The sequence below is a fragment of the Neopsephotus bourkii genome, unplaced genomic scaffold, assembly GCF_033783945.1.
Source record: "Neopsephotus bourkii isolate Nb327-2 ecotype Australia unplaced genomic scaffold, CSIRO-AGI_Nbou_v1 NB_234, whole genome shotgun sequence".
NCBI classification, from domain to species: Eukaryota; Metazoa; Chordata; class Aves; order Psittaciformes; family Psittacidae; genus Neopsephotus; species Neopsephotus bourkii.
In genome coordinates, this window is record NW_026900744.1 from 19,779,418 (window position 1) to 19,803,065 (window position 23,648).

Consider the following 23,648-nt stretch of genomic DNA (forward strand, 5'->3'; position numbering starts at 1 on the left):
ATGTTAGCTCTAAAGACAGTAAAGAGAGAAGAAAAATGTGATTCATGGTGTGCTTAGAATTAGATACTGTTAATTGAAAATAACCCTAGGCACTTAAACAGTGCTCAGAATCTTGAAACTAATTTGTTTTGGGATTTTTTGTTGATTTTGGCTTTTCTTTTTTGTTTTTGTTTTTTTGTGGATGAAATTCATCACGTAAGGGGGTTGCTGAAAGACTTGTGTGCAGCAAAAATCTCCCAAAAAAATACTGTGGCAGCTCTTGTGCACTAAGGCAAGCAACACCTTTGGACAGAAGGCTTTTGAAAATGTGGGCACTCAGTGTCACATAGAAACAAAATACAGGTCTGTAAAAACAGCAGGAAATTATTTATGATGGTTTGGCTGCAGCTGAATGGATATTTGTACAGCTAGCTAAAACAAGCCGCCTGGAAACTCTGGGAAAAAACACACTGGTACAGTCTGACTTCCATCTCTCTGAACATGGGAAAGTAGTAATAGTGAAATGAGGACTTTGTAGCCATGTGCAAACTCCTAATCAAAATTTACACAGAGAAGACATTACTGGTGGTGGTTGTTGGCCACAGTGGACTTTCTGACTCTCTAAATCCTCCAGTTTAGTAAGGTGGGACAGAGCATCATAATGTTCACTGTGGTCAACAGCCACAGCAAGGTTCCACAAAGGACTTTCATAAGAGCTTAAACATGGGAGTCTGTTAAGGGACTTGATGAATTAGGGTCAACAGTGCTCAACTCACCTGTGTTGCAAACAGTGTTTCTGTTTGGCATGTGGGGAAACAGCCGCACACAGTGTAGTGGCTTGCCTAAGGTCACAAAACAATTTAGTTGAGTAAAATGAAAAAGCCTTGAGTCATGTCCTTTTCTCAACCCTCCCAGTGTCACATGAAGAAGGAGCACCATTCATGAGTTATGGTAATTTCTTAAAGCATCAAACAAAAGACATTGAAATTAATAAAAGCAGAAACAGCTAACTCAGAGAGTGTTCTGTTTCCTTTGGTCTCTGGAGTATTACAATGACATTTTGTAGTGGTGCTGAGAGGATTTAGTTTACTTGCTTGTACGGTACCGGCACTGATGTGTTGGAGTGAAGATTTAGCTTTGTAAGCCATTTGTTTCTGAACTCATTGTGACCTACTTTAAGTTTGCTGCTAAGTGGCTGGGTTTTAGAGTGGCTAGGACAGTGATGTAATGAAAGTCACACTTTGGTACATGGAGGAAAAATAAGTCATTTGTATCAGTGTTGGGTCAGAAAATTTTGCAATGCACCACTAAATGAAATAAATCACGCTGTCATAAAGATGAAGATGGCACCACGCACTGAGAGGAAGGATCTGTTTGAAGTGAAGAGAGCAGGATGACATTTTTCATGTGGCTAATTGATGCAGTAATTCCAGCAGGAAGTCTTGTTACTCACCTCCAAACCTCCTCTGGGAAGCAGAGGTGATAACATTTCTGATAAGCCATTTTCTGCAGGCTTCCGTTCTTTGCTCAGGCAAGGGATGGCTTCTCACAGCCCTTCTAGCCCCTGATGACATTCTTGTACCATCAGCTAGGGTCTGTCATCTACAGCTTCTGGAAACAAGAATAGCATCCTTTCACACTGTGTCAGATAATGAGATACAGAAAGATACAGATACAAGACTCAGTGAAGACATATAAATCCAAAGAACTATATTCTGTACCCAGCTTTGACTCCGACTTCTCCAAGGAAGAGCTAGCTATAAGCTGCATGTAAAAAGCCAGTGATATGAAAACACTTGGCTTTGAAGAGACTTGGTAATGAGAAATGTTGCACATCAGAAGCTATTACTGTTGTCATTTAACTGTGGGCAGTTTGCTGTCAGCATCAAAGAGCAGTGGAGGAGAAGGGTGGAGTGGAGGAAAAACCATTAGGATGGGCAGAGAGGGCACTACCTGGAGTGGGCTTATGATAGGGCTACGGACAAATCTTTCATACAAGAAAGACAGGAAAGTCAGTGAAAAAGCTCTTACTGTTTTCATCAAGGTCAGGATTTCGCAAAAGCCTGACCCTCATCTTTGTGTAGTCCAAAGTATAGGTCACAGCCTCACAAGGGGAGCATCAACAAAGCATAGCACAGGAGTGATTTTTGCCTTTAAGCTCTTTGATTTATCACCATGGCATTTATGATATTCTTCTGTCATATGTGTGGCCTCTATCCAAGTCTTTGCAGTGAGTTCCCTGCAGAGGTAGTTAGTGTTTCTGCTGGGGCAGGAAATGTGGCTACAAGGGGCATAGAAACATTGAGGTTTCACAGGAGCTCAGCACATTCTAGAAACATTGCCTTTGCTTCCTGGAAAAGATATAGGTAGACACAGAGCTGAGCTGGTCCTCAGATAGTTTTTCAAGTACATAATGGGGAAAACACTAATGGTATTTCAATTATCGCTTTGCATGCCATGGTTCTCAGACCCCCGAGTTCACTGCTTCCATGTGTTAATGGAGTGGATCCTACTGTGTGCAATGGCTCCACAAAGTGTACATTCCCTGCCAACCCAGAGTGAAGAAACGGCAAAATCACTGAAACTGTTTGGTGTTTTGACTCCCTGTTATAAAAATCACAGACAGGGAGCATAAACATTTGCCCTCACTGTCTCCTGAAATTAAGTAGATTTCCCACAGAAATTGAAAGAAATTTTGTCCAAATAAACCTCCAGAATTTACTGGCTTTACTTTGCTTGAGTAACCAAAGAGAATTTAAACTGACCATATTTTTTTTCCTGTGGAAAAATCCTATGGACTGTAATAGAGGAGACCCTGAAAGGCTTTTATCTTAATTACTACAGAAAATTACAGAGAATTAGATCCTTTCTAATGGTTTTCTGAATCATCCTGTGGGATTTGATAGCAGGAATATAATTCGCTATTGAATTGTATAAACCAGTGGAAAAAACAATGTCTATAGAAAAGTTTTCACTGTCTATTAATGTCTATAGGTCTTCCCTATAAAAGGTTTCTAAAAGCCTTCTATTTACAAATACTTCTGGGTGGGGGGTTCTATTATGCTGTACACCTCTGTTTATAATGCACACTCATTAGAGTAAGAAAAGCAAAATTAGACAGCAGAGACCAGTGATCTGGTTTCTGGGAGAAAGGGCAGAGTGAGATCACAGGAGACCAGACTTACAACCCTATGAAAATGCATCACATAGCCGAGAAAGCCAGAGAAAAGTGAAGGTTTTGATCTCGGTGAAGTTACTTCTGGCAGACCCTTGTTCCCACCTAAATTCCACAGCTTTAGGGAGGTGCAAAGAGCTTTACTTTGATTACAGATTCATAGACTAGCACTGTAAATTGATAAAGGAGTTTGATCATGCCCTGGAAGCTTGCATGTAAGAAACCATGACTGCATTTGTAATGCAGCAATAACCGATCAATTCCTTGTTTGCTTCCTTAAGCTAAGCAGCCTTGTCTTTCTACTGCAATTACATATGCCTTCTGAGCAGACTGTGCTGTATGCAGCCTATTTCTTTCTCCCCAAGTACCTGTCACACTAACAGAACAGAACTCCCCAAACCCTGCTCTGCACCCTCACTCACACCTCACAGACATCAACACTATCACATAAATATAAGGAGAACTGGGTCTTAGTTGTGCAGTCATTTGCTACAGATCCAGCATCACAGTTAACATGCTTAAGCTTCTGAGGAATTCTTGCATACAGAGCATGTTGGGGTGCTGTCATGCACTTCATATATTTAGGGGTGACATTAAGCTCTTCTTCCAAACTCCCTGGTCAACAGGCCTTAAGTAACAGCTATGCAGTATCTGCTTTGGTACTTTTCAAGTGTTGATGGGCATTTCTGTTCCTTTTTCTGCTTATGCTAACTGGTTTTGCTCTGTTATAGATCCTTGAAGGAAAAGACCTTGCTGACTGTAGTTGTATGCTTTTCAACAGATTTGTTATTCCACCACCTGATGTGGGACATGCTGAACAGCGCCTGACACTAGCACTCTCTGACAGAGTTCCCCTGAGTTTAAGCAATACAGCTAAGGCTGCCAGATGCAAGTGTTTGCAAAGCTGAGAACAAGAGAAGTCATAGCAAATGTCTAGGCATCTATCCTTATTCACCTCCTGCAAATTCACAGCAGGGAGGATGGAGGAAAGATGACAGCAAAAGCCTCAGGATTAGCTTGTGTCTGCAAAAGAGCTGAGGAGGGAAGAGCAAACACAGTGACTTTATGTGACTTTCTTCTTAGGTGACAACATGCCAAGCTTTCAGAACAGGAGCCACAGAGGGATTGTAGCACCAAAGGATATTGTGGCTCTTTTTTGAGAAAAATTAAATTAGGAAAATATTACAAAGGTCCTTCTGTGGCAGGTATCCCAACATTGCATACTCATGCATTGCAAGTTCACATGACAAAAGGTGTTTGATAATCTCAGACTAAAGGATGTTTTTAATTTCCAAGGGACCCATTTCTATGTCAGGTATCTATATGCCAGCTGCTAGCAGAAAACACTTAACAGCCATTCCAGCAAGCAGAAACCAGCATGCCCAATATGAAGGCAGAAAATAGATTATTTTAGTTAATGAATTTATAAGTTGAACCAAAGCTAGAAAAACACATTCATGCAGAACACAAACTCCTACTCCGTATTATAGACCACTAAAATGTTTCATCTGACACATTTGCAGTCTGTCACAAGCACTACAGGAGATTTCTTCATTACAGACTGTTGCCACCTTTTGTTTATCCATCTCAAGTCTTCCCTTCCTCAGACATGAACCTACCTACCAGCCAGAGCTGTGCCACATGCTGCTTCCCAGCAACGCAAAAAAAACAACTCTTAAAAAATCTGTCTACAGTGGCCACATGCAGAAAGGTTTTTTAGTGGAGTAGGGCAGTTAAATACAGCACAGAGCTCAGACCTCCTGGATTTCATTGTATGTAATGTATTTTTATGAAAAGCCGCTCAGAAAATTTTTAGATCTTCATGCTAATGAAAGGGAAATTGATGCAGAAGTCAGTGGTTTGACGATCAGTTATAGATTAGGATATTCTAACAGGAAGCATAATATGGGGAAAGGCAGAGGAAAAAGACTACTGGCTTTCAACACATGACCAAGGGACTGTGTTTCTCTGTGTGGATGATGCCAGACAGAATTGTAGGTATTTCTTGCAAAACTCCTTTTTCCCACAGTTTTATGACAACTTGTAAGAGGTGTGTTCTGCATAAGAAAGAATCTGGTATATGGAACCTTTCTTATTTTCAAACTTGGAAAAATATCCATTTTTCCCAGCTACAATAACTACCCAATGGTCTGGAGAGCTGAGTCACCTGTGAACTCAATGTGGTATTTCTAATAACAAATGATGCTGGGACTGATACATTATAAGGCTTCAAAGAAGTAGCAGCTATGTCTAAATCACAAGGACCGTTGCTATTTTAGAGTTTTCATGAAAAGTGCTGTGTTGAAATCTGCTCAAGAGCTGCAGAATGCAATGTGGGGGTTAAACTGCTTTCCAGTAGCCACCTTGAGAGCAGAGGGTTGGCATAGGAGAAATGGTGTAATCGGTTCTTCTCACCCATGATCTATACATCACTGCAAGCACATACCCACTGGTAACTTTTCTAAGCTCCTGGGTAGAAAGAAAGTTTCTGAGTGAGGTGTCTGAGCATACAGTGAAATAAACAGAAGTGCTAATGGCCAGTTCTTCATTATGTTTATATCCGGTTTCCAGTAAAATTGGGCCTTGATTCTCATTTGTGGCTTTTGATATTACTGTAATACAAGTAATTAGCTACAAATGAACAACAGCAATGAGTGCAGTCAATACATAATGCATGTAAATGTGTAAGGGAGCATGTTCTGCTGTTTGTATTCTCCATTTTGCCCCACCAGGATTTGTTTATTATATATGGAAACAAACCCAAACACCAAAGCTTTATCCTTTCCCTGTGGGGGGAATTTGCACATTGATCAGGTATTTAATGTTCTGGCCATATCTCTGTACCAGCGTATTATCTCCAGGGCAGCAGCAGTGCTCAGATCTGAATCCAAATTTTATTACTTGAGATAATTCCAATTTAAAAATAAAACTAATGACAGAAAATTCACATAAGCCCAGGAAATGAGCAGCAGAAATACCTCCAAACATTGCTTACAGAGGTCCCAGGCCAACACATTTACAGACTATGAAGTTTATCAGATCAACTTCAAAGGTGTCTGTATGCAATCCAATTACACTTAACAACGAGATAAACAGATGACCAGTATATTTTCACACACACAAAAACCCAAAAGGCAAAAAGGCACAGAGGCAAGAATGGTAAATGATCTGGCTGGGGTCTTTCACTAGTTAGTGACTGAAACTGGCTGAGAATCAGGAGTCTGCTTCTTAGAACCTTACTTCAAAAACCCTGGTGGATATACAAGCTAGATATATTTCTAGCTTGGGATATGCACTAAGCATCTGCTATTCTTTTAGAAAATGTTATAAGCATCCTGAGTGTGGGTACTTTGAGGCTGGCTGCGACAGATGAAATGCCATTGTTTCAAAAGATTTTAATGAGCAGAGCTCCACTCCCATGTGGATGGCTCAGCTCGATGCTGTGTTCTGCTGACAGGATGTAGGAGATCACAACTCTTCACAGGGGGAGGCAGGTTTTTTTAATCTAGAGAAAAAGTTTCAGTCTGTCAAGGAGGCAACACACCCCTTTTTAAAACTGTCTGAAGATCGTGGTGTGTGCTGGGTACTATTGAGCTGTCATAATCCTTTGCAGGTGGAAATTGTGGGGCAGGGCAGGCAGAGCTTCTCATGGTCTCTGGGAGACATCTGGGACACACTAGGTGTTTAGAGAGGCACAGAGCTGAGTATAATCCATGCTGATTTGGCTGGCAGATTTTGTAGCTGGTACCACTCATATCCTCAGGTGGAGACAGCTCCAGGTGGTGAAATTAATGGGGTCCATGCATGAGAATGGGACTGGCTTTTCTCTATAAATGGCTGAAGGCAAGGGGGAGCCCTAGGTACAGAGCAGGAGGTCAATTCCTTGCCAGCTCCAGACCTCGTCTGCAAATGGTCTGTTGGGGTCACTACAGTTTCTCCAAGTCTTGCCACTCTGAAGCATGCAGCTTGAATAGCCAGTGGAGATCATGAGTCCAAACTTCATCCAAAAGACACTTTTTTGCTCCGAGTCTGCACTAAACATGGCCTTTTTTGATCCCAGCCTTGTGAAGCCTGAAGACGCCTACCTGTAGCTGCTGTTTTGTAGACATTTTTGGGTTGCATGAAATAGGGGCAAAGATTCTGGCACCAGAATGAGGCGAAGTCCTGATGCAGAGAAACACAAGGAGTGTTTTGGTAACATTATGGAATCCTGTGACCTTCCAGTAGTTTCCAGGAGTCCCAAAAACTTCACTTCAGAGCCAGACTAGGGACTGTTAGTGGAGGGAAAGACCTGAAGTGTAGTGAAGGAGCTAAAGTACATAAGGATATCACTGGGGCAGCTTAATGAAAGTGAGGTCCTGGTAAACGTGAAACTAGGTTTGGTGCTACCCTGTGTTCCTCCCTCCTGGGAAGATCTGGGAATTAAGGCCACACAGAGAAAGTGTGCAGGGGGAAGACAAGGGAAAGGAGGAAAATCTTGGCAGGGATTCAGGTATCAGTGGGAAGAGCAGAGCTGACTGCAGAGCCAGTGCAGGAGAGAAAGAAGGATGGCACAGCAGGATCCTTGGTCTGCTGCTGAGACTCCCTCCGTTTGTGTGGCTCACTTCCCTGCTCTGCATAACTCACCTGCACAGACAGCCTGTTCTATAGGCCAGGACCAGGCTTCTGCAACACAAGGCATGAAGGACCCTTGAACAGCTTTGAAGGTACTGCAATAATACGAAGCAGAATTTGCAGCCACCAGATTGGAAAAATTGAGCAGTTCCAGAAAGTAATTTTGTGCCTAGAGAAGCCCCTTGCCACACAAAGCTTTGAGCTACAGCTGCTTCACTGCCAAGTACAGAAAAGGAAGATGTTTCTTGAGTCTACTTTTAGCCTCAGAAAATCTGGGTACAATTTCTATGAAATGAGGGATGAAACTAGCTCACTCTGCGTCATACTCTAATTACCAGCTACAGTGAAATACCCTAAGATGATGTATCTGAGGCTCCATCTTATTTCTGGATCTTGTTCCAATTTTTAATTAATTCCCCCTACCAGTCTGCAGCATCTAAATGAGATGCACTGAGCATCAGGCCCTGGATTGCCTGGTCTTCCTCCCTTTGTATCCATGGCCAGTTGCTCATCGTAAATACTGCAGAACTGTTTTGCCAGTCCTAGGATGGTGGTGTTAATGCTTGCTATCCATATTTTTTTGAGACAGCCTATTCAAGTGTGAAAAGCATTCTGAGGTCTTAGGTCATGATACAGAAGTGAGAACAGTTATTTCTTCTCTTTTGCTTCATTTCTCTGTGGCCTGTTCTATTTCTAAATGCTGGAAGTGGTGCTGGACAGAAAAGAAGATATCTGTTCTGCAGGAGAAAAAGAGGAAAATGCTTTGAAGGAAAGAGAAAACACATGGGAGAAAGAAAGAGGGCATGTGAGAGGGAGGGCACATATTCTAGTGCAGGTGAGAAACAGTTTAGGAGTCAAGGTGCTCAAACCCAATCCCAAATAAGGTGAATGTTCCCATAGGTAAGTCCTGGGCCCAGTATGGCAGAGGCCACAGACTCCTCCTAGTCCCCAGATAATGTTTACAGGAGGAGCTTTGAGGATGCTGCAATGCTTCCACAGAGTTACACTTCAGAAACAAAAAAGATTTGGTAGCAAAACTCCTGGCCAACCACACTTTCAATCTCATTCTCATTTATTTGCTCGAGTAATCCCCAGTGCTTGATTGACATAAGTCTTGAATTAACTCTGTATTTATTCAGAGATCTTAAATTGCACTGATGTGATGAGGTAAAATTGCAAGCTGCTGCAATTTCAAGGGCAAGTGGATGCAATTTCAAGCATATGACAGGGCGGCAGATCCCACTTGCCACTGAGGGTCTCAAGCCCATTCAAAGATTTCCAGAGAAGGTGTTAAAAAGGCTTTTTTTTGCAAGTACAACTGCTTTTGATGAAGGAGAATGTCTCTTAGTACTGGTGTGAGGCAGAGGTGCAGTACATGTCCAAGACTCATGAAGAAAATCGAAACTGCATGATGTTGCTCTTGGTGAACAGTGTTGGTCTGAATTCAGAAACTAAAATAAGCACATTCTTTGGTTCTGAGCAATTTCTCAATAATGCATGGTGTCAGGAATAAAACAAACTCCAGACAAGCAAGCAGCAGTTAACAAGGCAAGCAAGGAGCAGTTAACACCCTGATCTAACAGAAACTTTCTGCAAATATGAAGGTGACTATAACTTCAGGCAGAAGTGCCATTAAAAAAGACAAATTGAAATCTCCATTGCTTCTAGCATTAGCTGTTTCTGAAGCTCTGTATGTTTCCAATAGGTGTTTAGTGACTTCAGGCAAAAGTAGCTATGAAGCTGTTAGTGGATAGGATTTAAGCATTTTAAATGAAGAGGCGGAAAAACAATAATGTAAGTCTGTGATTGATGTAGGTAGAGAGTCAGTGTGACCTTTTGGAGACCCACCTAAAGACAGAATCTGAGACTAAATGCTCATGAAGAAACCACTGGAAGTCCCAGTATTGAAATACGACGCAGCAAATAAGATATAGTTAGAAAAGAAAGCTACCCAGTCCATGATGTCTGTGAACATCAGCTTGAAAAAGATCAGGTTGAGGAAAAGGTCCAGCTACTTCGTCAAGTGGTGCTAGTGGTGCATACACCATAGCTGCTAGCAGTTGGCATCATGTGCAAGTGAAGCAGATACCCATGCAAGTAGAAATGGTTATGGCAGGCACAGAGAGGACTTACCGTTATTCAGAGATGGACAGGACAAAACAGGTCTTGAGGAGGTTTGGGGTTCAGGAGCTACTGTAACTTCTGCGGGAGAGGTGTTAGCACAAGAGGGAGCTGTCCGCCTGTATGAGATTGTCACCCCAGACAAAAACACACTGCAGAGAAATAACAAGGCTCTTAAACCCTGACAGAGGTAAGAGGTCCTGAGCGCTCAGACAGGCAGCGACTGCAGCAGATTAGCACGGGAGAGCATGGGCTGAGACAGCAGATATAATTCTGCGGGGCAGGCCACCAGCACTGCACACTGCTAATTGCTCTTCTGCAAGTCAGATCCTGCATTATGTCAATGCTATCAGTTAATTGTTTTTATTTGTAGGCTTTGCTGGGGAGGGAGATGAAGGAAAGGTGCTGGGTCAAAGTCAAACATAGTACCAGTCAGAGGTTTATGTGACAATGCAGCTGACCACCAAGGCTTAGATGGTGAATGAAGTCCACTCATGTCAGTCAGCTGTGGGCAGTGTCTGAACACAACAGGGCCTGTGTACCCAGCAGAGGGCATGTGCATACACACACCAGCACTCCTACCTTTACCTTCGGGACATCATTTCTTAGATAATGAGCATATCAGTGCTCTCAAAAGCTGTGTAAGTACTTAGAGGACAAAGCCAGAGGCATCAGCTGTATTCTGTTGAACAGGCTGTGGTTTCTGTTACAGGGTCCAAATTCAGACAAGGTCCTCCTGTGGAAGGTGCTGAACTCCCATCTCTCATCAAGATTAGTGGTCCAGAGGAACCAAGCCACATCTCTGAGCTCAGGTCTAAACACAGCATCTGTGTTTACTATGGATTGGGGAAGCCAGCCTGTAAGCTCTTCACACTGAGCTTAGTTGTTTCACCTCCCTATTTTTTCTCCAAATGCCTCATGCCTAATTTTGGTAGACACATTTTAGCGTAGTGTGGGACTGAGCTGAAAGCTTTGTTTCCTCCCAAGAATCGTGTGAGGATAATTCATAACCCAGCAGTTTGCATCAGTGCCATAGCATCTGAAATGCACTGTAGAAGACTAACACAACTTACCTGTACACTCCCTCGGCAGGAAGACACTCAGATCTTCTGGTGAATGCACTTAGGTATATAAAGGATTGTGCTATATAAGTTCAATGATGGGACAAGGCACAGAAAATCAGGCTAAGGGGAGAAAACCACTCCAGACTGAAAAGTTGGAAGGCATTAAAAATACATACAGAAGAAAAGCATGTAGTCTTGACGATGGGGGAATGGATGGAGGTAAGAGGTCTGAGCTCCTTGCCACAGGCTAGCCTCAGGCAAGTCTTCTGAGATCCCATCTCCCCTCCTACCCTTTGTCTGTGTAGGTCTCAGGAGCTCCTAGGCAGGGTTGCTTTTAGGTGCAGCAGTGAGGATACTTGATCTTGGTCATGGCTTCTAAGGCATACGATAAATTACTCTGTGTGTGTACGTGTATATATATATATATATGCAGAAATCTCAGGTTGCCTTTTGGGGCAAATAGGGAATAAACACAGAATGCCTGGGGAACACGCGGAAGGAGCAGAGTTCCCAGCCGGTTATTCATCCACTTTCAGGACACGGCTTTTGCTGAAGTTTAAAAATAAATTAAAAAAAAAAAAAAAAGAAAAAGGGTGAATTTTATGCCAAGCCAGAGGTCTGGCTCTAGCCTCAGCGCCCGCCCGCCGTGACGCCGCCACAGCAGCGAGCCCCCCCGCGCCCCCGGCCGCAGCTGCAGGCGGCCCCGCTCCGCTTCGCGCCGCTCCGGCCCGGCCCCCAGCGCGGCGGCGGGCGGGGGCGCAGCCAGCGCGGCCGCTTGTTGATCGCGGCGCCCAGCGCCGCTCCGCGCCTCCCGGGCCCCACTCGGCTCCGCTCAGGCAGCTCCCTCGCTCCGGGTGGCCGCTGTGCTGCGGCGCCCTTGCATTCTGCCATTGCTGCCTTGCAAACCACAGACCCCTCCTTGGGTTTGTTTGGTTTCGGGATTTTTCCCTTCTCTCCTTTTTTTTTTTTTTTTTTTTTTTTTTTGCATGAAGATGGCGGCGCCGCTCGCCAGCAAGGCAGGGGCTGCCGGCACCACCAGCAAGCCTCCCTTCCCGGAGCTGGATTTCCGATCGGGAGCCAGGGTGGAGGAACTGAATAAACTCATCCAGGAATTCACCAAACACGACCAGAGGGAGTACGACGACCAGCGAGCCCTGGAGATCCACACGGCGAAGGACTTCATCTTCTCCATGCTGGGTAGGGCAAGGACCGGGCGGGGCGCGGGCGGTGGAGGTGCCGGCGGGGGACCACGGGCGGGGACCCCCGGCGGCGCCGCACCGACGGACCCGTTCCCTCTGCCACAGGCGCGCCGGGCTGGAGATCCCTGCCACAGGGCGGGTTTCAGCCCCAATAAACTCTTTTTTTTTTCCTTCCTGTCCTACCCACCTAATCTTTAGCAGCGATGTATTTGTAAGCACAGAGGAGAGGCTGGGTCGCAGAGCTGGCCGGTGCCTGAGAAGCACGCTGAGCCAGCGGGGCTGGAGGCAAAGCGAGCCCGACCCTTTACCGCTTTCTCCCCCAGCTATCAAGTATTTTTTTCTGGACCGCTTATTTTTGTTATCAGACCAATTGATGCTTGCATAGGAGCATCCTCTGAACTGCATTTCTTGCTTAGGTTGCAAAACTTGCTGCGAGTGGAGTAAGTCAGATTGTGGCGGGGGAGTCCTCATCTGTGTGAAACTGGATTGCGGGCTGGGATCCTTAAACCAGGGTGAAACACGTGTTGGCCCTTGCAGAAATCACCTGGGCTCTGGCATGACTAAGGCTTCTCAAGATTAACGGTGGAATGACTAACAACTCTGATTCTCTAAGTAGTCAGTTCCTGATAAATATTTACCTTGTTTTGACTAAGGAATCACTCACAGGAATGAGAGCCTTCAGGGTATGAAGAGATGTTCTTTAACATAGAGGTTGGAACTTGAAATCAACCATCCAAGTTTGGATCAATGTCTCAAACATTTTTGCATGTAAAATGAGAACATGGGTAAACAGCAGGTGTGGCCAGTGAAGTGTTCTTTGTAGCTCAGAGGTGTTTGAAGTGTATTTGGTGCAAACCAAATGTGTGGTCTAGGTGTACACTGAATGACCTACATCACTGTTCTCATTCAGGAGCAGAGCTGCCCTGTTGCAATAATCATAATTTTCTGTATTGGGGGATAATCATTATAATAGGCCACTTCCTCTATAGCCATGAACGTATGAACGTATCTGCACTCATTAAATGAGACTCTACCTGTCCAACTGGTTGTCTTGTAAGGTATCTAGATAAGTATAATTGCCTGCTGTGGGATCTGCACGATTTAGTATCACTTTTTCACTAAGGGCTGGACAGGATATAGCAGACTAAATTTAGCTTGAGAACAAGGACAACAAATTGAAAAGTCAGTAGCATGTATATTTATAGTTGCTGTTATAAATATTTTTCCCTTCCTGTTAAAAAAAAAAAAAAAGATGTGGTGAAGCCGTGGTTGCATTAAAGCCTGTAGGATTTTTATTATTGAAAACCTGATACTGTGGAAGTCATCTGCTATTATGATCTGATACATTTTTAAATCGCAGCTGAGAAAGCAGGGCTGGATGGGATGAAGCAAGGAGGAGTGGAGAGAAAACAGAGCAGCAGTTATGGGTGTGTAGCTAGCAGATAGAGAAAGCTTTATATGGTCCTGTTTAAGCATTAATAGTGTTTGCAGGGGACAGGGACCACAGCATTTCTCCCTGACTATGTGGGAGAAGGCAGTACAGGAGGGAAGAATGGCTGAAGTGTGCCTTGTATTTCTGCAAATACACCCTAATGCCTTGCTTTTCATGAAAACAGGGAGCCTTAGGCTGTTTAGAGATAACGTAAATTAATGTGGCTGTCTTTGTCAATATAATGACTGGGAGATGAGTGTTCTTCAGTTTTAAACCTGTAGAGTAAACCCAGGGTTTAAACAAAAGCTGTATTTCTGTTTTAAGTTATGGCTATCAATTTTCAGTGGGACTTGTTTCTAAATAAGAGACTTGAGGACCAAGCCAGGGACAGAAATGGAGATGGGGTGTCTGATTTGTCTGCATTAAACACGGAAGTTCTGTTAGTGGATCAGACCCTTCTTAGCCAGAGAGGCTCTTAAATCTAAAAGGATTTATCTTCTTAATAAATAGCTCTTTCCCCTGTGCCTGATCTCTCCCATACGTACTGCTCTTATCGGGTGATGATAGGAAAATTAAACGTAGCTTTCCTGATTTAATTACATTGGTGTGTAATTGGTGGATGAATAGTAGGCGAGGAGAGTGTGCAGATTCTCAGAGGTTTGTACTCTGCATGGCTTGCCCTCTAGGTCAGATCTATGCTTTCAATATTAACTCTCTCTCACATGCGTTGTCTTGCTCTGGCTATTAGCGACCGAACTCTAGGAGATCTCAAGAGTTGGGCTATGATAAAATTACGGAGAGGTACTGCCTTTGTCTAAAATCTTGTGCTTCAAGCATTAGAATAGAGCTGCAAATGACCTATGTATCTATCTGGTGGGGGAAGTGAGTATTTTCTGGATGTGGGCAGTTCCTGGTCATCCCGTTTGCTAACACCTACACTGAAACAACAGGTGTCTTTTGGTGCCTTTGATAGGTAAATTCCTGTACTCACACTGAGCTGTGCTTGACAATTACCTGTCTCTGACATAGGTATAACTGAGCCTCAAAGGAAGGGAAGGCTGTATTAATCATGAATAGTGGAGAAAAGACAGTCTTGTGTTCTGGGCAGCGGGCTGGCTGGGAGTAACTGAGAGACCAAGTCTCTGTCTGCCAGCAATGAAAAGAGCTAACTACTTATTCTCCCTGTGACTCAGTTTTGGGGTTTTTATGTGCTTGAAGAGTGATAAAGGAGTATTTTTATCAAGTGATGATATTACAGTCAATGGTATTTTGATTTTTAAAGCATTTGCTGCTATTGTGATGAGAGGTGCATAACACTCATATTAAAAACCTTTTAGGGGTATCTGACCTAGAGTGTATTGATCCTGCAGTGCAAGTACTTCCAGGAAACTTCTTTAATAAACACTACCTGTCTCTTTCTATTCAGCATCTAAGTGAAAAAGGATTGGTAATGCACAGATGTGCTAGGCTTAAAAAGCCATATATTATGCTCTTGGGAACCAGAATACTGCGTATTGAATAACCCCTTGAAATTTCTAGTGCTGTTGCTGATGCTATTGCATGTTGTTAGGGATATCGACTCTTGCATTTTACTTCTTAACATGAGAAGACAAAAAAGTAAGGAGGTATGAATAAATGCAGACTATACAGAGCTATTTCCTTCACCCTAGGCACACACTGGTATTCAGTCATCTAAAGCAGTTTTCAGGCTCTTCAGGTTGGTATTTTGTTTTCCTTTCCTGTCATGAGACATTTTCTTGGCTGCAGTCAGAAGAGGAATGGTCAGGATATTTCATGCCATTCTTTTTCCTCTCATTGCCCTCTCTCCACAGTTCAGAGGAAGGACAGGGACTGAAGTGGCCTTTTTTGTTTGTTTTGGTTTTTTTTTTTTAAAGCCTCTAGTTGTATCTGTTACTTCAGTTGTTGCATCTCAGTTCTGCAGGAGCTGCCCACCAGGGCAGGCCACACTTCGAGGATCTGCAGCCATCTGCAGCTTAGAGCTGTTGACAAGACCTGTAGAGAGCTTCTATCAGCACTTGATATAGGAGAGGTGGTGAGCCTATTCTGAGAGCATTTCCCTTCTTTCTGGTGCCTGCCCAGTGCTGAGCTGGGTGTACTAGCAAGTCTTTGTGATAGAGGCAAGTCTCACAGTGGAGGCAGAGCTGGCATCAGCAAAATATTTTTGCTGCCAATACCATCTTCCCAAATGGAGTGAGTTACCCCGCTGGGCTCCTGCATCTGTAGTAAGGCTTCCAGCTGTTTTTTGGATTGACGGTCTCCTAAAATACATGCAGTAGACGTGCAGACGGCTTTGCTGAGAACACAGGTGTCCTGACAACAGCTTGCTTTTATTAGCATCTTCTACAAGAGGAGCATTTTATGGTCCTCCCCTGTATCCAAGGTCTGTGTAGCAGAACAGCATTGGTAGTGGGACTCTGTTGTGTGGGCTTGTGCAGCATTTTTTCTCACTTTTCCTACCTGGCATAACTTGCTGATGAAACATTCTATTGTAGATTAGATTTCAGACATTGTTGGAAGTGTTATATGTTTGTCTGTGAAACATCATGGAATTTCTCTGGTTTTTGTTGTTTCGTGGAGCTGATGAAATAGCAACAGGATCTGAGTGATCTCTCTAGGGTTAAGTCTATCGTGTGTGTGCCTTTTCTCTAGGAAGGCCAATCGTGATAGCAGCTCACTGTACTCTGAGGCCTATGTTAATAAAGGCTCCCTGCTGGCACTCCTTGTGCTGCTGAATGCATAATGCACAGCTGTTAAAAACAACCTTACTGTACTGCAGATTTCATTTCTGGCCTCTGTTGGGTCTCCTCTCCCTGTATGCCACATGTTTCTGTATTTGCATTTGAGGCTGAGGGGGTTTTGTATTGTGTTTTAAGTTGCAGGTTGCTAAGCTGGTAAAGTAATCCTGGCAAGGCGTCTGTAGCTTCTATTTGGTTATAGCTACCAGAAGTCAACCAATTTAATCTAATTTGGGATTCTTGCTATGTAACTAGTCAAAAAGGATTGGTAGCCTCCTCTGTCCCTTTATTCAAAGGTATTGCTGCTCCAAGTATGTCTGCAGTGAAAATAGGTTGAAAATCTTTCTCTCAGTTTGTTTAAAGATGCTGGTACTTTTGTTCAACTACTGTTTTGAAACATGAGGTTGTGATGCAAAGTATTTAGTGTAGTAGCTAGGAACATGTCTTAAGGGCATGCATTCCCATGGCAGGCTTGTCAGACTGCCCACCGCCTGTTTCTTCAGTCTGTGGAAATATTTGTAAAAGATTTGGGTGAATACTTGCCAAGCTCCATTATGCAATTATGTTTTAAGGGCAATTTTATAATTACAGTGGAGGATTGTAACTAGGATACATGAGGTTTTGGGGTTTTGACTTTTCCTTTTTTCTCCCACATGACTTTGCATGAATGCTAAAACATTCAGAGGAATTCCAGTCAGAAACCAGTTGTTCAACTTTCTTCTAGGCAGTTGGCTATTTTTACAGGTGAAGCTATATTGAAGACAAATACAACATTGCACAGGAAGGCTGGCGGGCATGTTTTATTATAGCTTTGATAATCTGTAAGACAGATGTATTCTTGGAGACCTAGAGCAGACCGTAGGCAGAGTCCATTCTGGAGGAGATCCAGGATGTAATAGACCTGCCTGGACTTCCCAAGGGGAACCTCCAAGCTGTGCAAGTTTTTTGGATAGTTGGGATTGCCCTCCTTAATTTTTATTTAACAAATGACAACTTCCTTCTGGCTTTAACTGTCTTGTGCAGCTGAAAGTTTTGCATCTTTTCTTGGGCCTTCACATGTACGCTGTTGCCCCTGTACATGTCCTGGTCCTCTTGCTGCAAAGGTGGTTTTCCCAAGCACATCTCTGAAACCCTTCCCTGTGTTCCCTTCTCTGTCCTGGTCAGACCCTACCTGTTTGTACTCTGCAAGATAGGTTAGGTAAGAAAGCACCAGGAAAAAATGTGGTTAAGTCCAAGAGATTAGCGCTCGTCTCCAGTCAAGGGGGCTTCAGTTACAGGGGCTGCTTCAGCATGACACTGAACAGTGATTAAGATGACAACTGCATTTCCATGCATGTCTGCTTGAGACCCCGTGGTGGCAGCCAGAGGTAGAGGCTCTTGTGTAGAACTCTTAACTCTCTGAGAAAAATGACCTGTCCTTGAGTCCACTTCCTATGGCTGGGTGATGCAAGTGTATGAAACTAACTTGAGCAAGAGCTGTAGCTCATTTTCTATGAAAAGAGAGGATTAAGAATTTAGTGCTTTGTGTAGGGAGACATACCTCCTGAGCCAGGTTTTCCCTAGGGATCTTACAGCTGTGATGGGTTCAGTTCCATATCCTAAAAGAAAGCCATTAATTCTGCCCATTGGTAGCTTTGTCTGCTATTGCCTGAAGAAGATAAAATTCTCTGAGACTAGCAGTCCATTCAACTGCACAACATACTATATTACTTTATTATTTAGACCTTCTTTAATTTGCCTATCTTTGGGGTATGAAACGAGCAGCGTAGAATAGATGAAGTTCTGGGGGATCAAATAAGCGTATCCGCCCTGCTTTTGTCCTTGGAAAAGCAGAGGATTTAGCATGGGAGCTAAAGCAGAAGGCAGCTTTGGATGTTGTACTCACAGAATGCCCCTCATTGAGAAGAAAGGTGTACGCATGCATGGGAGCAAGGGTGAGAGAGCAAGGGTGAAGAATGGCTTTTAGGTGAATGTCTCAAATTATTTGCCCAGATCTTCTGATCAATGGTAGTGTGACGTGAGATCAGGAGATAAGAACTTTTTTGGAACTTGCAGCCATACTTCATAGGTTCCCCATCTAACTATGGACTTTATATCCAGTGGAGGTTTATGACTTCTTTTATCACAAATCTCTCTTACTGTCTGACTAGCAAAAATATGAGAGTTGGCTTCTTTTTTTGCTAATGCAACTGGAAGGCAGCTTATGAGACATTCAAAATAAATCTTGCAGCAGCAGCTGATGTTCCAATTGACAGATGCTGCTATGGATTTTGCTTTTCTCTTTAGTAAGGAGAACTCCACTGTTTGCTTTCATTTTTACCATTCTGTTGCATTCACTTTTACTGCAAATAGCAGTTTTCCTGGACTGAGTGAATTAATCTGTGCCTTCATACTTCAGCCAACTTGACAGGTCCCTGAATCATGTAGTTCTGCATTAGGTAAACTTTCTGCATTTCTTTGAAAGCACCATTTTAGTGACTTTCTGGTTGTAAGGGAATCAAAATGTGCGATAGCATTCAGTTTGAGGAGGACAGATTCTCTCACCCCCAACATATTTTACATTTGAGCTTTCAATAAACACTTGATGCTAAGGAATTTACAAAAATCTTGTTAATGCATTATATTTCACCTGTCAGACAGTATGATTTTAATCTAATTAAAAGCATTTAATTAGAAGGCTGTTAATACATTTTGATACGTGCATGCTGGTGTTGAAAGTACAATTTGCATACCACTGAGTGGAGGTGATTAATTACTTTAAGGTTCATAATATTTGGGTCTTTGAAACAGCAGTGGTAGCTAGTTCCACCCACTCGTGTTTAGGGCTGTTTGCAGAAGTTTGCACAGCACTGGGTGGCTTCAGCTTGTAGAACAGGAGGTGGGTGGCATCCCTTTCACCCTAAGAAAATCACTGTAGATAAAAAAACTGACTCGGGACCTATGTTCCATGGACCTATGTTCCATTCTGAGCTGCCCCCAAATGTAATGATACATAATGGGACCTTGGTACTACCAGAAGCCTTCATCATCTCCTGTGCTGCAGCAACCTGTGAAAGGTGGGGTGGTACCAGAAGAGAGGAACATTGTGGTGTTGCTGTTCTTTATTATAGAATGGTTTAACCGTGCAATGCAAAGGAAGTTTTTTTTTTGAGTTTTTAGCCTCAGAAGGTATTTAAATAGTGAAGCCAAAAAGTTGCTCTGTCACTGGGTGTTGATCTAGTGGCTTCAAGATCAAGTACAGTTCAGCCTCACAGAGAGATTACAACCTGACCCAGTTAGGTAGTTCTAGCAAGTAACCTTATTTTATCCTGAAGGGATCCCAAAGCAAAACTGGGACAAATCAGTTTGAGGAATGCATCCTGGCCACAGTTTGCATGCTGATGTAATTTGGCAGAGTCAGGCAATGCCAAACAGTAGAAGGCAACAATTTGGGACAGAAAACAAGGGAAAAATACAAGACATGGCTGAAGCTAGAAATCCTGCTGCGGTATCCATAAGGAATTGGCAGAGAATTTTTTGGTTGTTTTTTTTTTTTTTTTTAATTGTTGTTGTTACTGTTTTGGTTTGGTTTGGTTTTGGTGTGTTTTTTTGTTTGTTTGTTTGGGTTTTTTTCCCCCTTAGTGACACCTTTCTAAGGTCATGATTTAGAGGAAAAGTAGAGGTTTATGTGTGGGATGTCATTTGTCTGCTTAGATTTTCTCTACTACAGCTTGCAGTCAGACCATGCTGAATTTCTTCCACCCACTGACAGAGTGAGAGTTCATAATTATTTGGTCCAAAGCTGCCGAGCAGCTAGGGAGCACTTTAACCAAGTTTGTTCTTGCTTTACTGCATAGTCTTTTAGGCCGTGTTCTTCTTTCTTCTAAAATGTCTTCTCTCAACTCTCCTGTTCACATCGTAGGATCCTTTGACACTGCTCCACACCTCGGTCAGGCAAGGATGTTTTTATTCAGTGGTACATGTATGACCTTGTTTAGAAAATCAGGTGCTGCGGTTGTGTGGAAAGAGTTATATTAAAAAGCTATCAAAAATGCTAAGACAAACATTGCAATTAGCCTCTGTGCTTTTTCCTTCAGCTCTTCTACTCTTTGCATTTTAATGGATCTCTTGAAGAGCTGGTAATACTTTGAGTGACTCCTCTTGGAAATGAATCCTGTGCTAATAGCTCTGGCTGGGCCTGATGTACAGGCAGATGCTTAGAGATATTTCATGTTTGTTTTGTGCTTCACTAATTAATGTATAACTTAGTGGTAGAACAGCAGGAAAGCTGCGTTTGCTGACACTTCATGAAATAATGATTTAATCCTTTGTGACACATTCCTGCTGAGTGTCAAAGCTGATAACTCTAATCTCTGTCCCTAGTTTAGTGTGACAGGAACCTGTTCTGGAGGGCATTTCGCAGGAGCTTGCAAGCTCTTGTCGGTACTTTGTGACCAATTGGTGTAAACTTTTTTTGTACATTGCCACTCTCGAGTGTGATTGTACAGGATTGCATGGTGCACTGAGGAATCTGAAGTTGAGTGCAAACAAAGGAGCTAACTGACTGCATTCAAATGAAATAAGGGTCGTCCTGGGAGGAAGGGGGAAATACCTTAATCTCCTTCTAAATACACTTTTTCCTTTGCCAGCGTTCAGAGTGGTGTGTTTATATTGATTCAGAGGTGCCTAAACCCACTCCTCTTTGTTGCATATGATTCTGAACCCTGTGTACGGATGCATATCTGCTGTACAGCTACTCTCCAGCGGTTAGTCCTGGTGATACAACCAATACAGCTCGCTTTTGTTCCAGCGTGGGCAGTGAATTGCTGTTTAAACTTTTGGTTGAATGGTAGCAGCTCTGCAGATAGAGAAGGGAATGTCACTGTAACACTTAAGGGGGTCTGTTTCCTTCTCTGAAATTCGCCTTTTGAAATTTGCATACAGTGTGCTGAATGGCAAATCAGGTATTGATATTGGCCCCTTGATATCAGGCCTTCAATGCTTGAGTTGCTGAAATGTCTGTATTTCATAGACAGTAGGGGAACCATGTGCTAAACAATCAGTAATTTGAGGAAAATAAGAGGAATGTACGTTTCTCTGCAAGTGCAGTGTGTCTCTGAACAAGCAGCACCTTCTGAATTAAATGCCTGGTTTTATGTGGGTTTTCTGTTGTTCTTGGGCTGTGTTTTGTTTTTTTTTTTGTGGTCCATTCCCCCCCCCCCCCACCCGCCCGTGCAAGCTGTAATGCACATCTAAGTGCATTATTAAGAAAAAGGAGCTATTGCAATTTGACTGAGCATCTGTCAAAAGTTTATCTTATGTGCTAAATTGTCTGTAAGAGCTTGACCCTGTACCCCCAATTCTTCCTAATATCCTGTGAATTTTGTGAATGTGCAAAGCATTCATTGAGGCATCAGTGTTATACTGAAAATAACCACTTTGACAGAGGCTTGTAATAGCTAAGCATGACTGTCTGTGCAGTTATTTTAATTAACTTGGGGAGGGATTCATATATGCTAGGTAAGCACTTAGCAAAATCATTTGCACATTATCAGAGCTGCAGAGTTAAGTTACTAGTTAGTCTGTAAAGTCACAGTTAAAAACCAAGTTGTTTTGATCTAATTAAACTTGATTTCTGGTTCTGGAAGCATAGGACAATCCTGGTTAGCTTTAGAAACTAGACAGTCCCTCTCACTCCTTCACCTATACGCTATGTATGCAGAGAGGTCTTTTTCCCTCCCAGCAGAGCTGTTCCTCTGCAACAGGCTTTACTGGGCTGTGGCCAGCCCTGCTCGATGAGGATTGTAGGAGTCCTGTGGAGAGATTTCTGTCTGAGGGAGACAGGAATGAGGGAGACAAATGAACAAAATCCGCAGACCCACAGCATGTTGATAGACCTCCTGTTGTTCTTAATTCGCATCTGTAAATGGCGCTAGTTTCTGCTCTTGTGCACCAAGACAATAATAAATAACAATCCTTAGTGTTTATATACCACTTCACAATTTTCAGAGTGTTCAACACACATCAACTAATTCAGCTGAGATGCAAATACACTGTAAGCAAAGCTACTCTTCTTGCTGCCCAGGGGAACTTTTCATTAAAGCTGGGACAAGGTTTTTCTTTTTACAGAATCATAGAATAGTTAGGGTTGGAAAGGACCTTAAGATCATCTAGTTCTAACCCTCCTGCTGTGGGCAGGGACACCTCACACTAAACCATGTTACCCAAGGCTTCGTCCAACCTGGTCTCGAATGCTGCCAGGGATGGAGCATTTTCCTCTTAACTGGAGCTGTTGATGGCAGGAATGTTCTATACTGAGGCAGTGTCTTTCTTCCTGAAGGTTTTAAGCCTTTGCAGGTACTCCTGCTTGCACAGGAATTGAACTACTCCCAAGTCATATGTGGTACTATTAAGAAAATTATGCAGGAGACTTGTCTGTATGTTCTGTGCTGCAAATATGCAGACCCACAATCAGCAGATTTGTGGTTTCAGGAGTTAGCAAAGATGGTGATGCATTAAGTGCATCCTTCTGTGCTTGCATAAGGCCTTCTGGGAGCCACCATCTCCAGCAGACCTCAAGGCTCAGGAGGGAAATAAACATCTGTCAGTTTCGACTATGCTGGATCATCAGATTGTGTGCTGAAGAGAATTGAGGATGCTTGGTGGATGGCTTTGGTCCATGTTTCATTAGATCCAGTACTTGCTAGGGCGCCCATCTATCTTTTGAGGGACGAGAAAGCCCAACAGAAGGCCTATTGCCAGACAAGAGATGAGTTTTGAGGGTGATTGAAGATAATATGAAGATATTATGTCTTATTGTTTGTAATCCTGAATCCCAAGCATGAATCTAATTCAGCCAGCATTTGATTTGCTTTATGCCTTGGCATTCTCTGTGTGTTTGTAGAGCTGGTAAGAGGGAGTTTGATGCATCTCTCTCTGTATTTTTGAGCTGGACAGGGTTGGTTCTACTTTTTATTTGCAAGAATAGCATCTGGTTTTAGTATTCCATTAGAGTGACTAGAAGATAAACATCTTTTTCTTTTTTTTAAATCAGATTACATGACCTGGGTTTAGTGGTTTACCTTAGAAATAACTGTTTGGTAGTCTTTGTAAACTGGTGCCTGGTGCTGTAGAACTGCCTGTGTGCTTTGCAGTTATAACCCTCTTTCTTATCCATGAGGTTTAGTTATAACTAGGTAGTGGCACTTCTGGATTGCCTCTTGGGCTAATCTTTTGGTAACTTTCTTTTTCAGAAGTGATGCCTGCAGGGTTGGCTTGAAACTGACTCTGAATGAACGGCACAGATTATCATTTTCCTATAAATGGTTG

The 23,648-nt window shown here is 43.0% G+C and overlaps 1 protein-coding gene across 2 annotated transcripts in view; it reads left to right on the plus strand.

Annotated features, from left to right (window-relative positions):
• Window positions 1–11,022: 11,022 nt before the first annotated feature.
• MB21D2 (Mab-21 domain containing 2) overlaps window positions 11,023–23,648 on the plus strand; it is a 64,211-nt gene continuing 51,585 nt past the window's right edge. Inside the window, exons 1-2 of one of the 2 annotated variants that reach the window (XM_061345734.1) lie at window positions 11,023–11,172; window positions 11,946–12,150. In XM_061345734.1, coding sequence (XP_061201718.1) covers window positions 11,155–11,172; window positions 11,946–12,150 — 223 coding nt within the window. In that variant the 5' untranslated portion in view covers window positions 11,023–11,154. Of the gene's footprint in view, window positions 11,173–11,894; window positions 12,151–23,648 lie in introns of those variants that run through there. The other variant, XM_061345735.1, reaches the window with a different exon arrangement.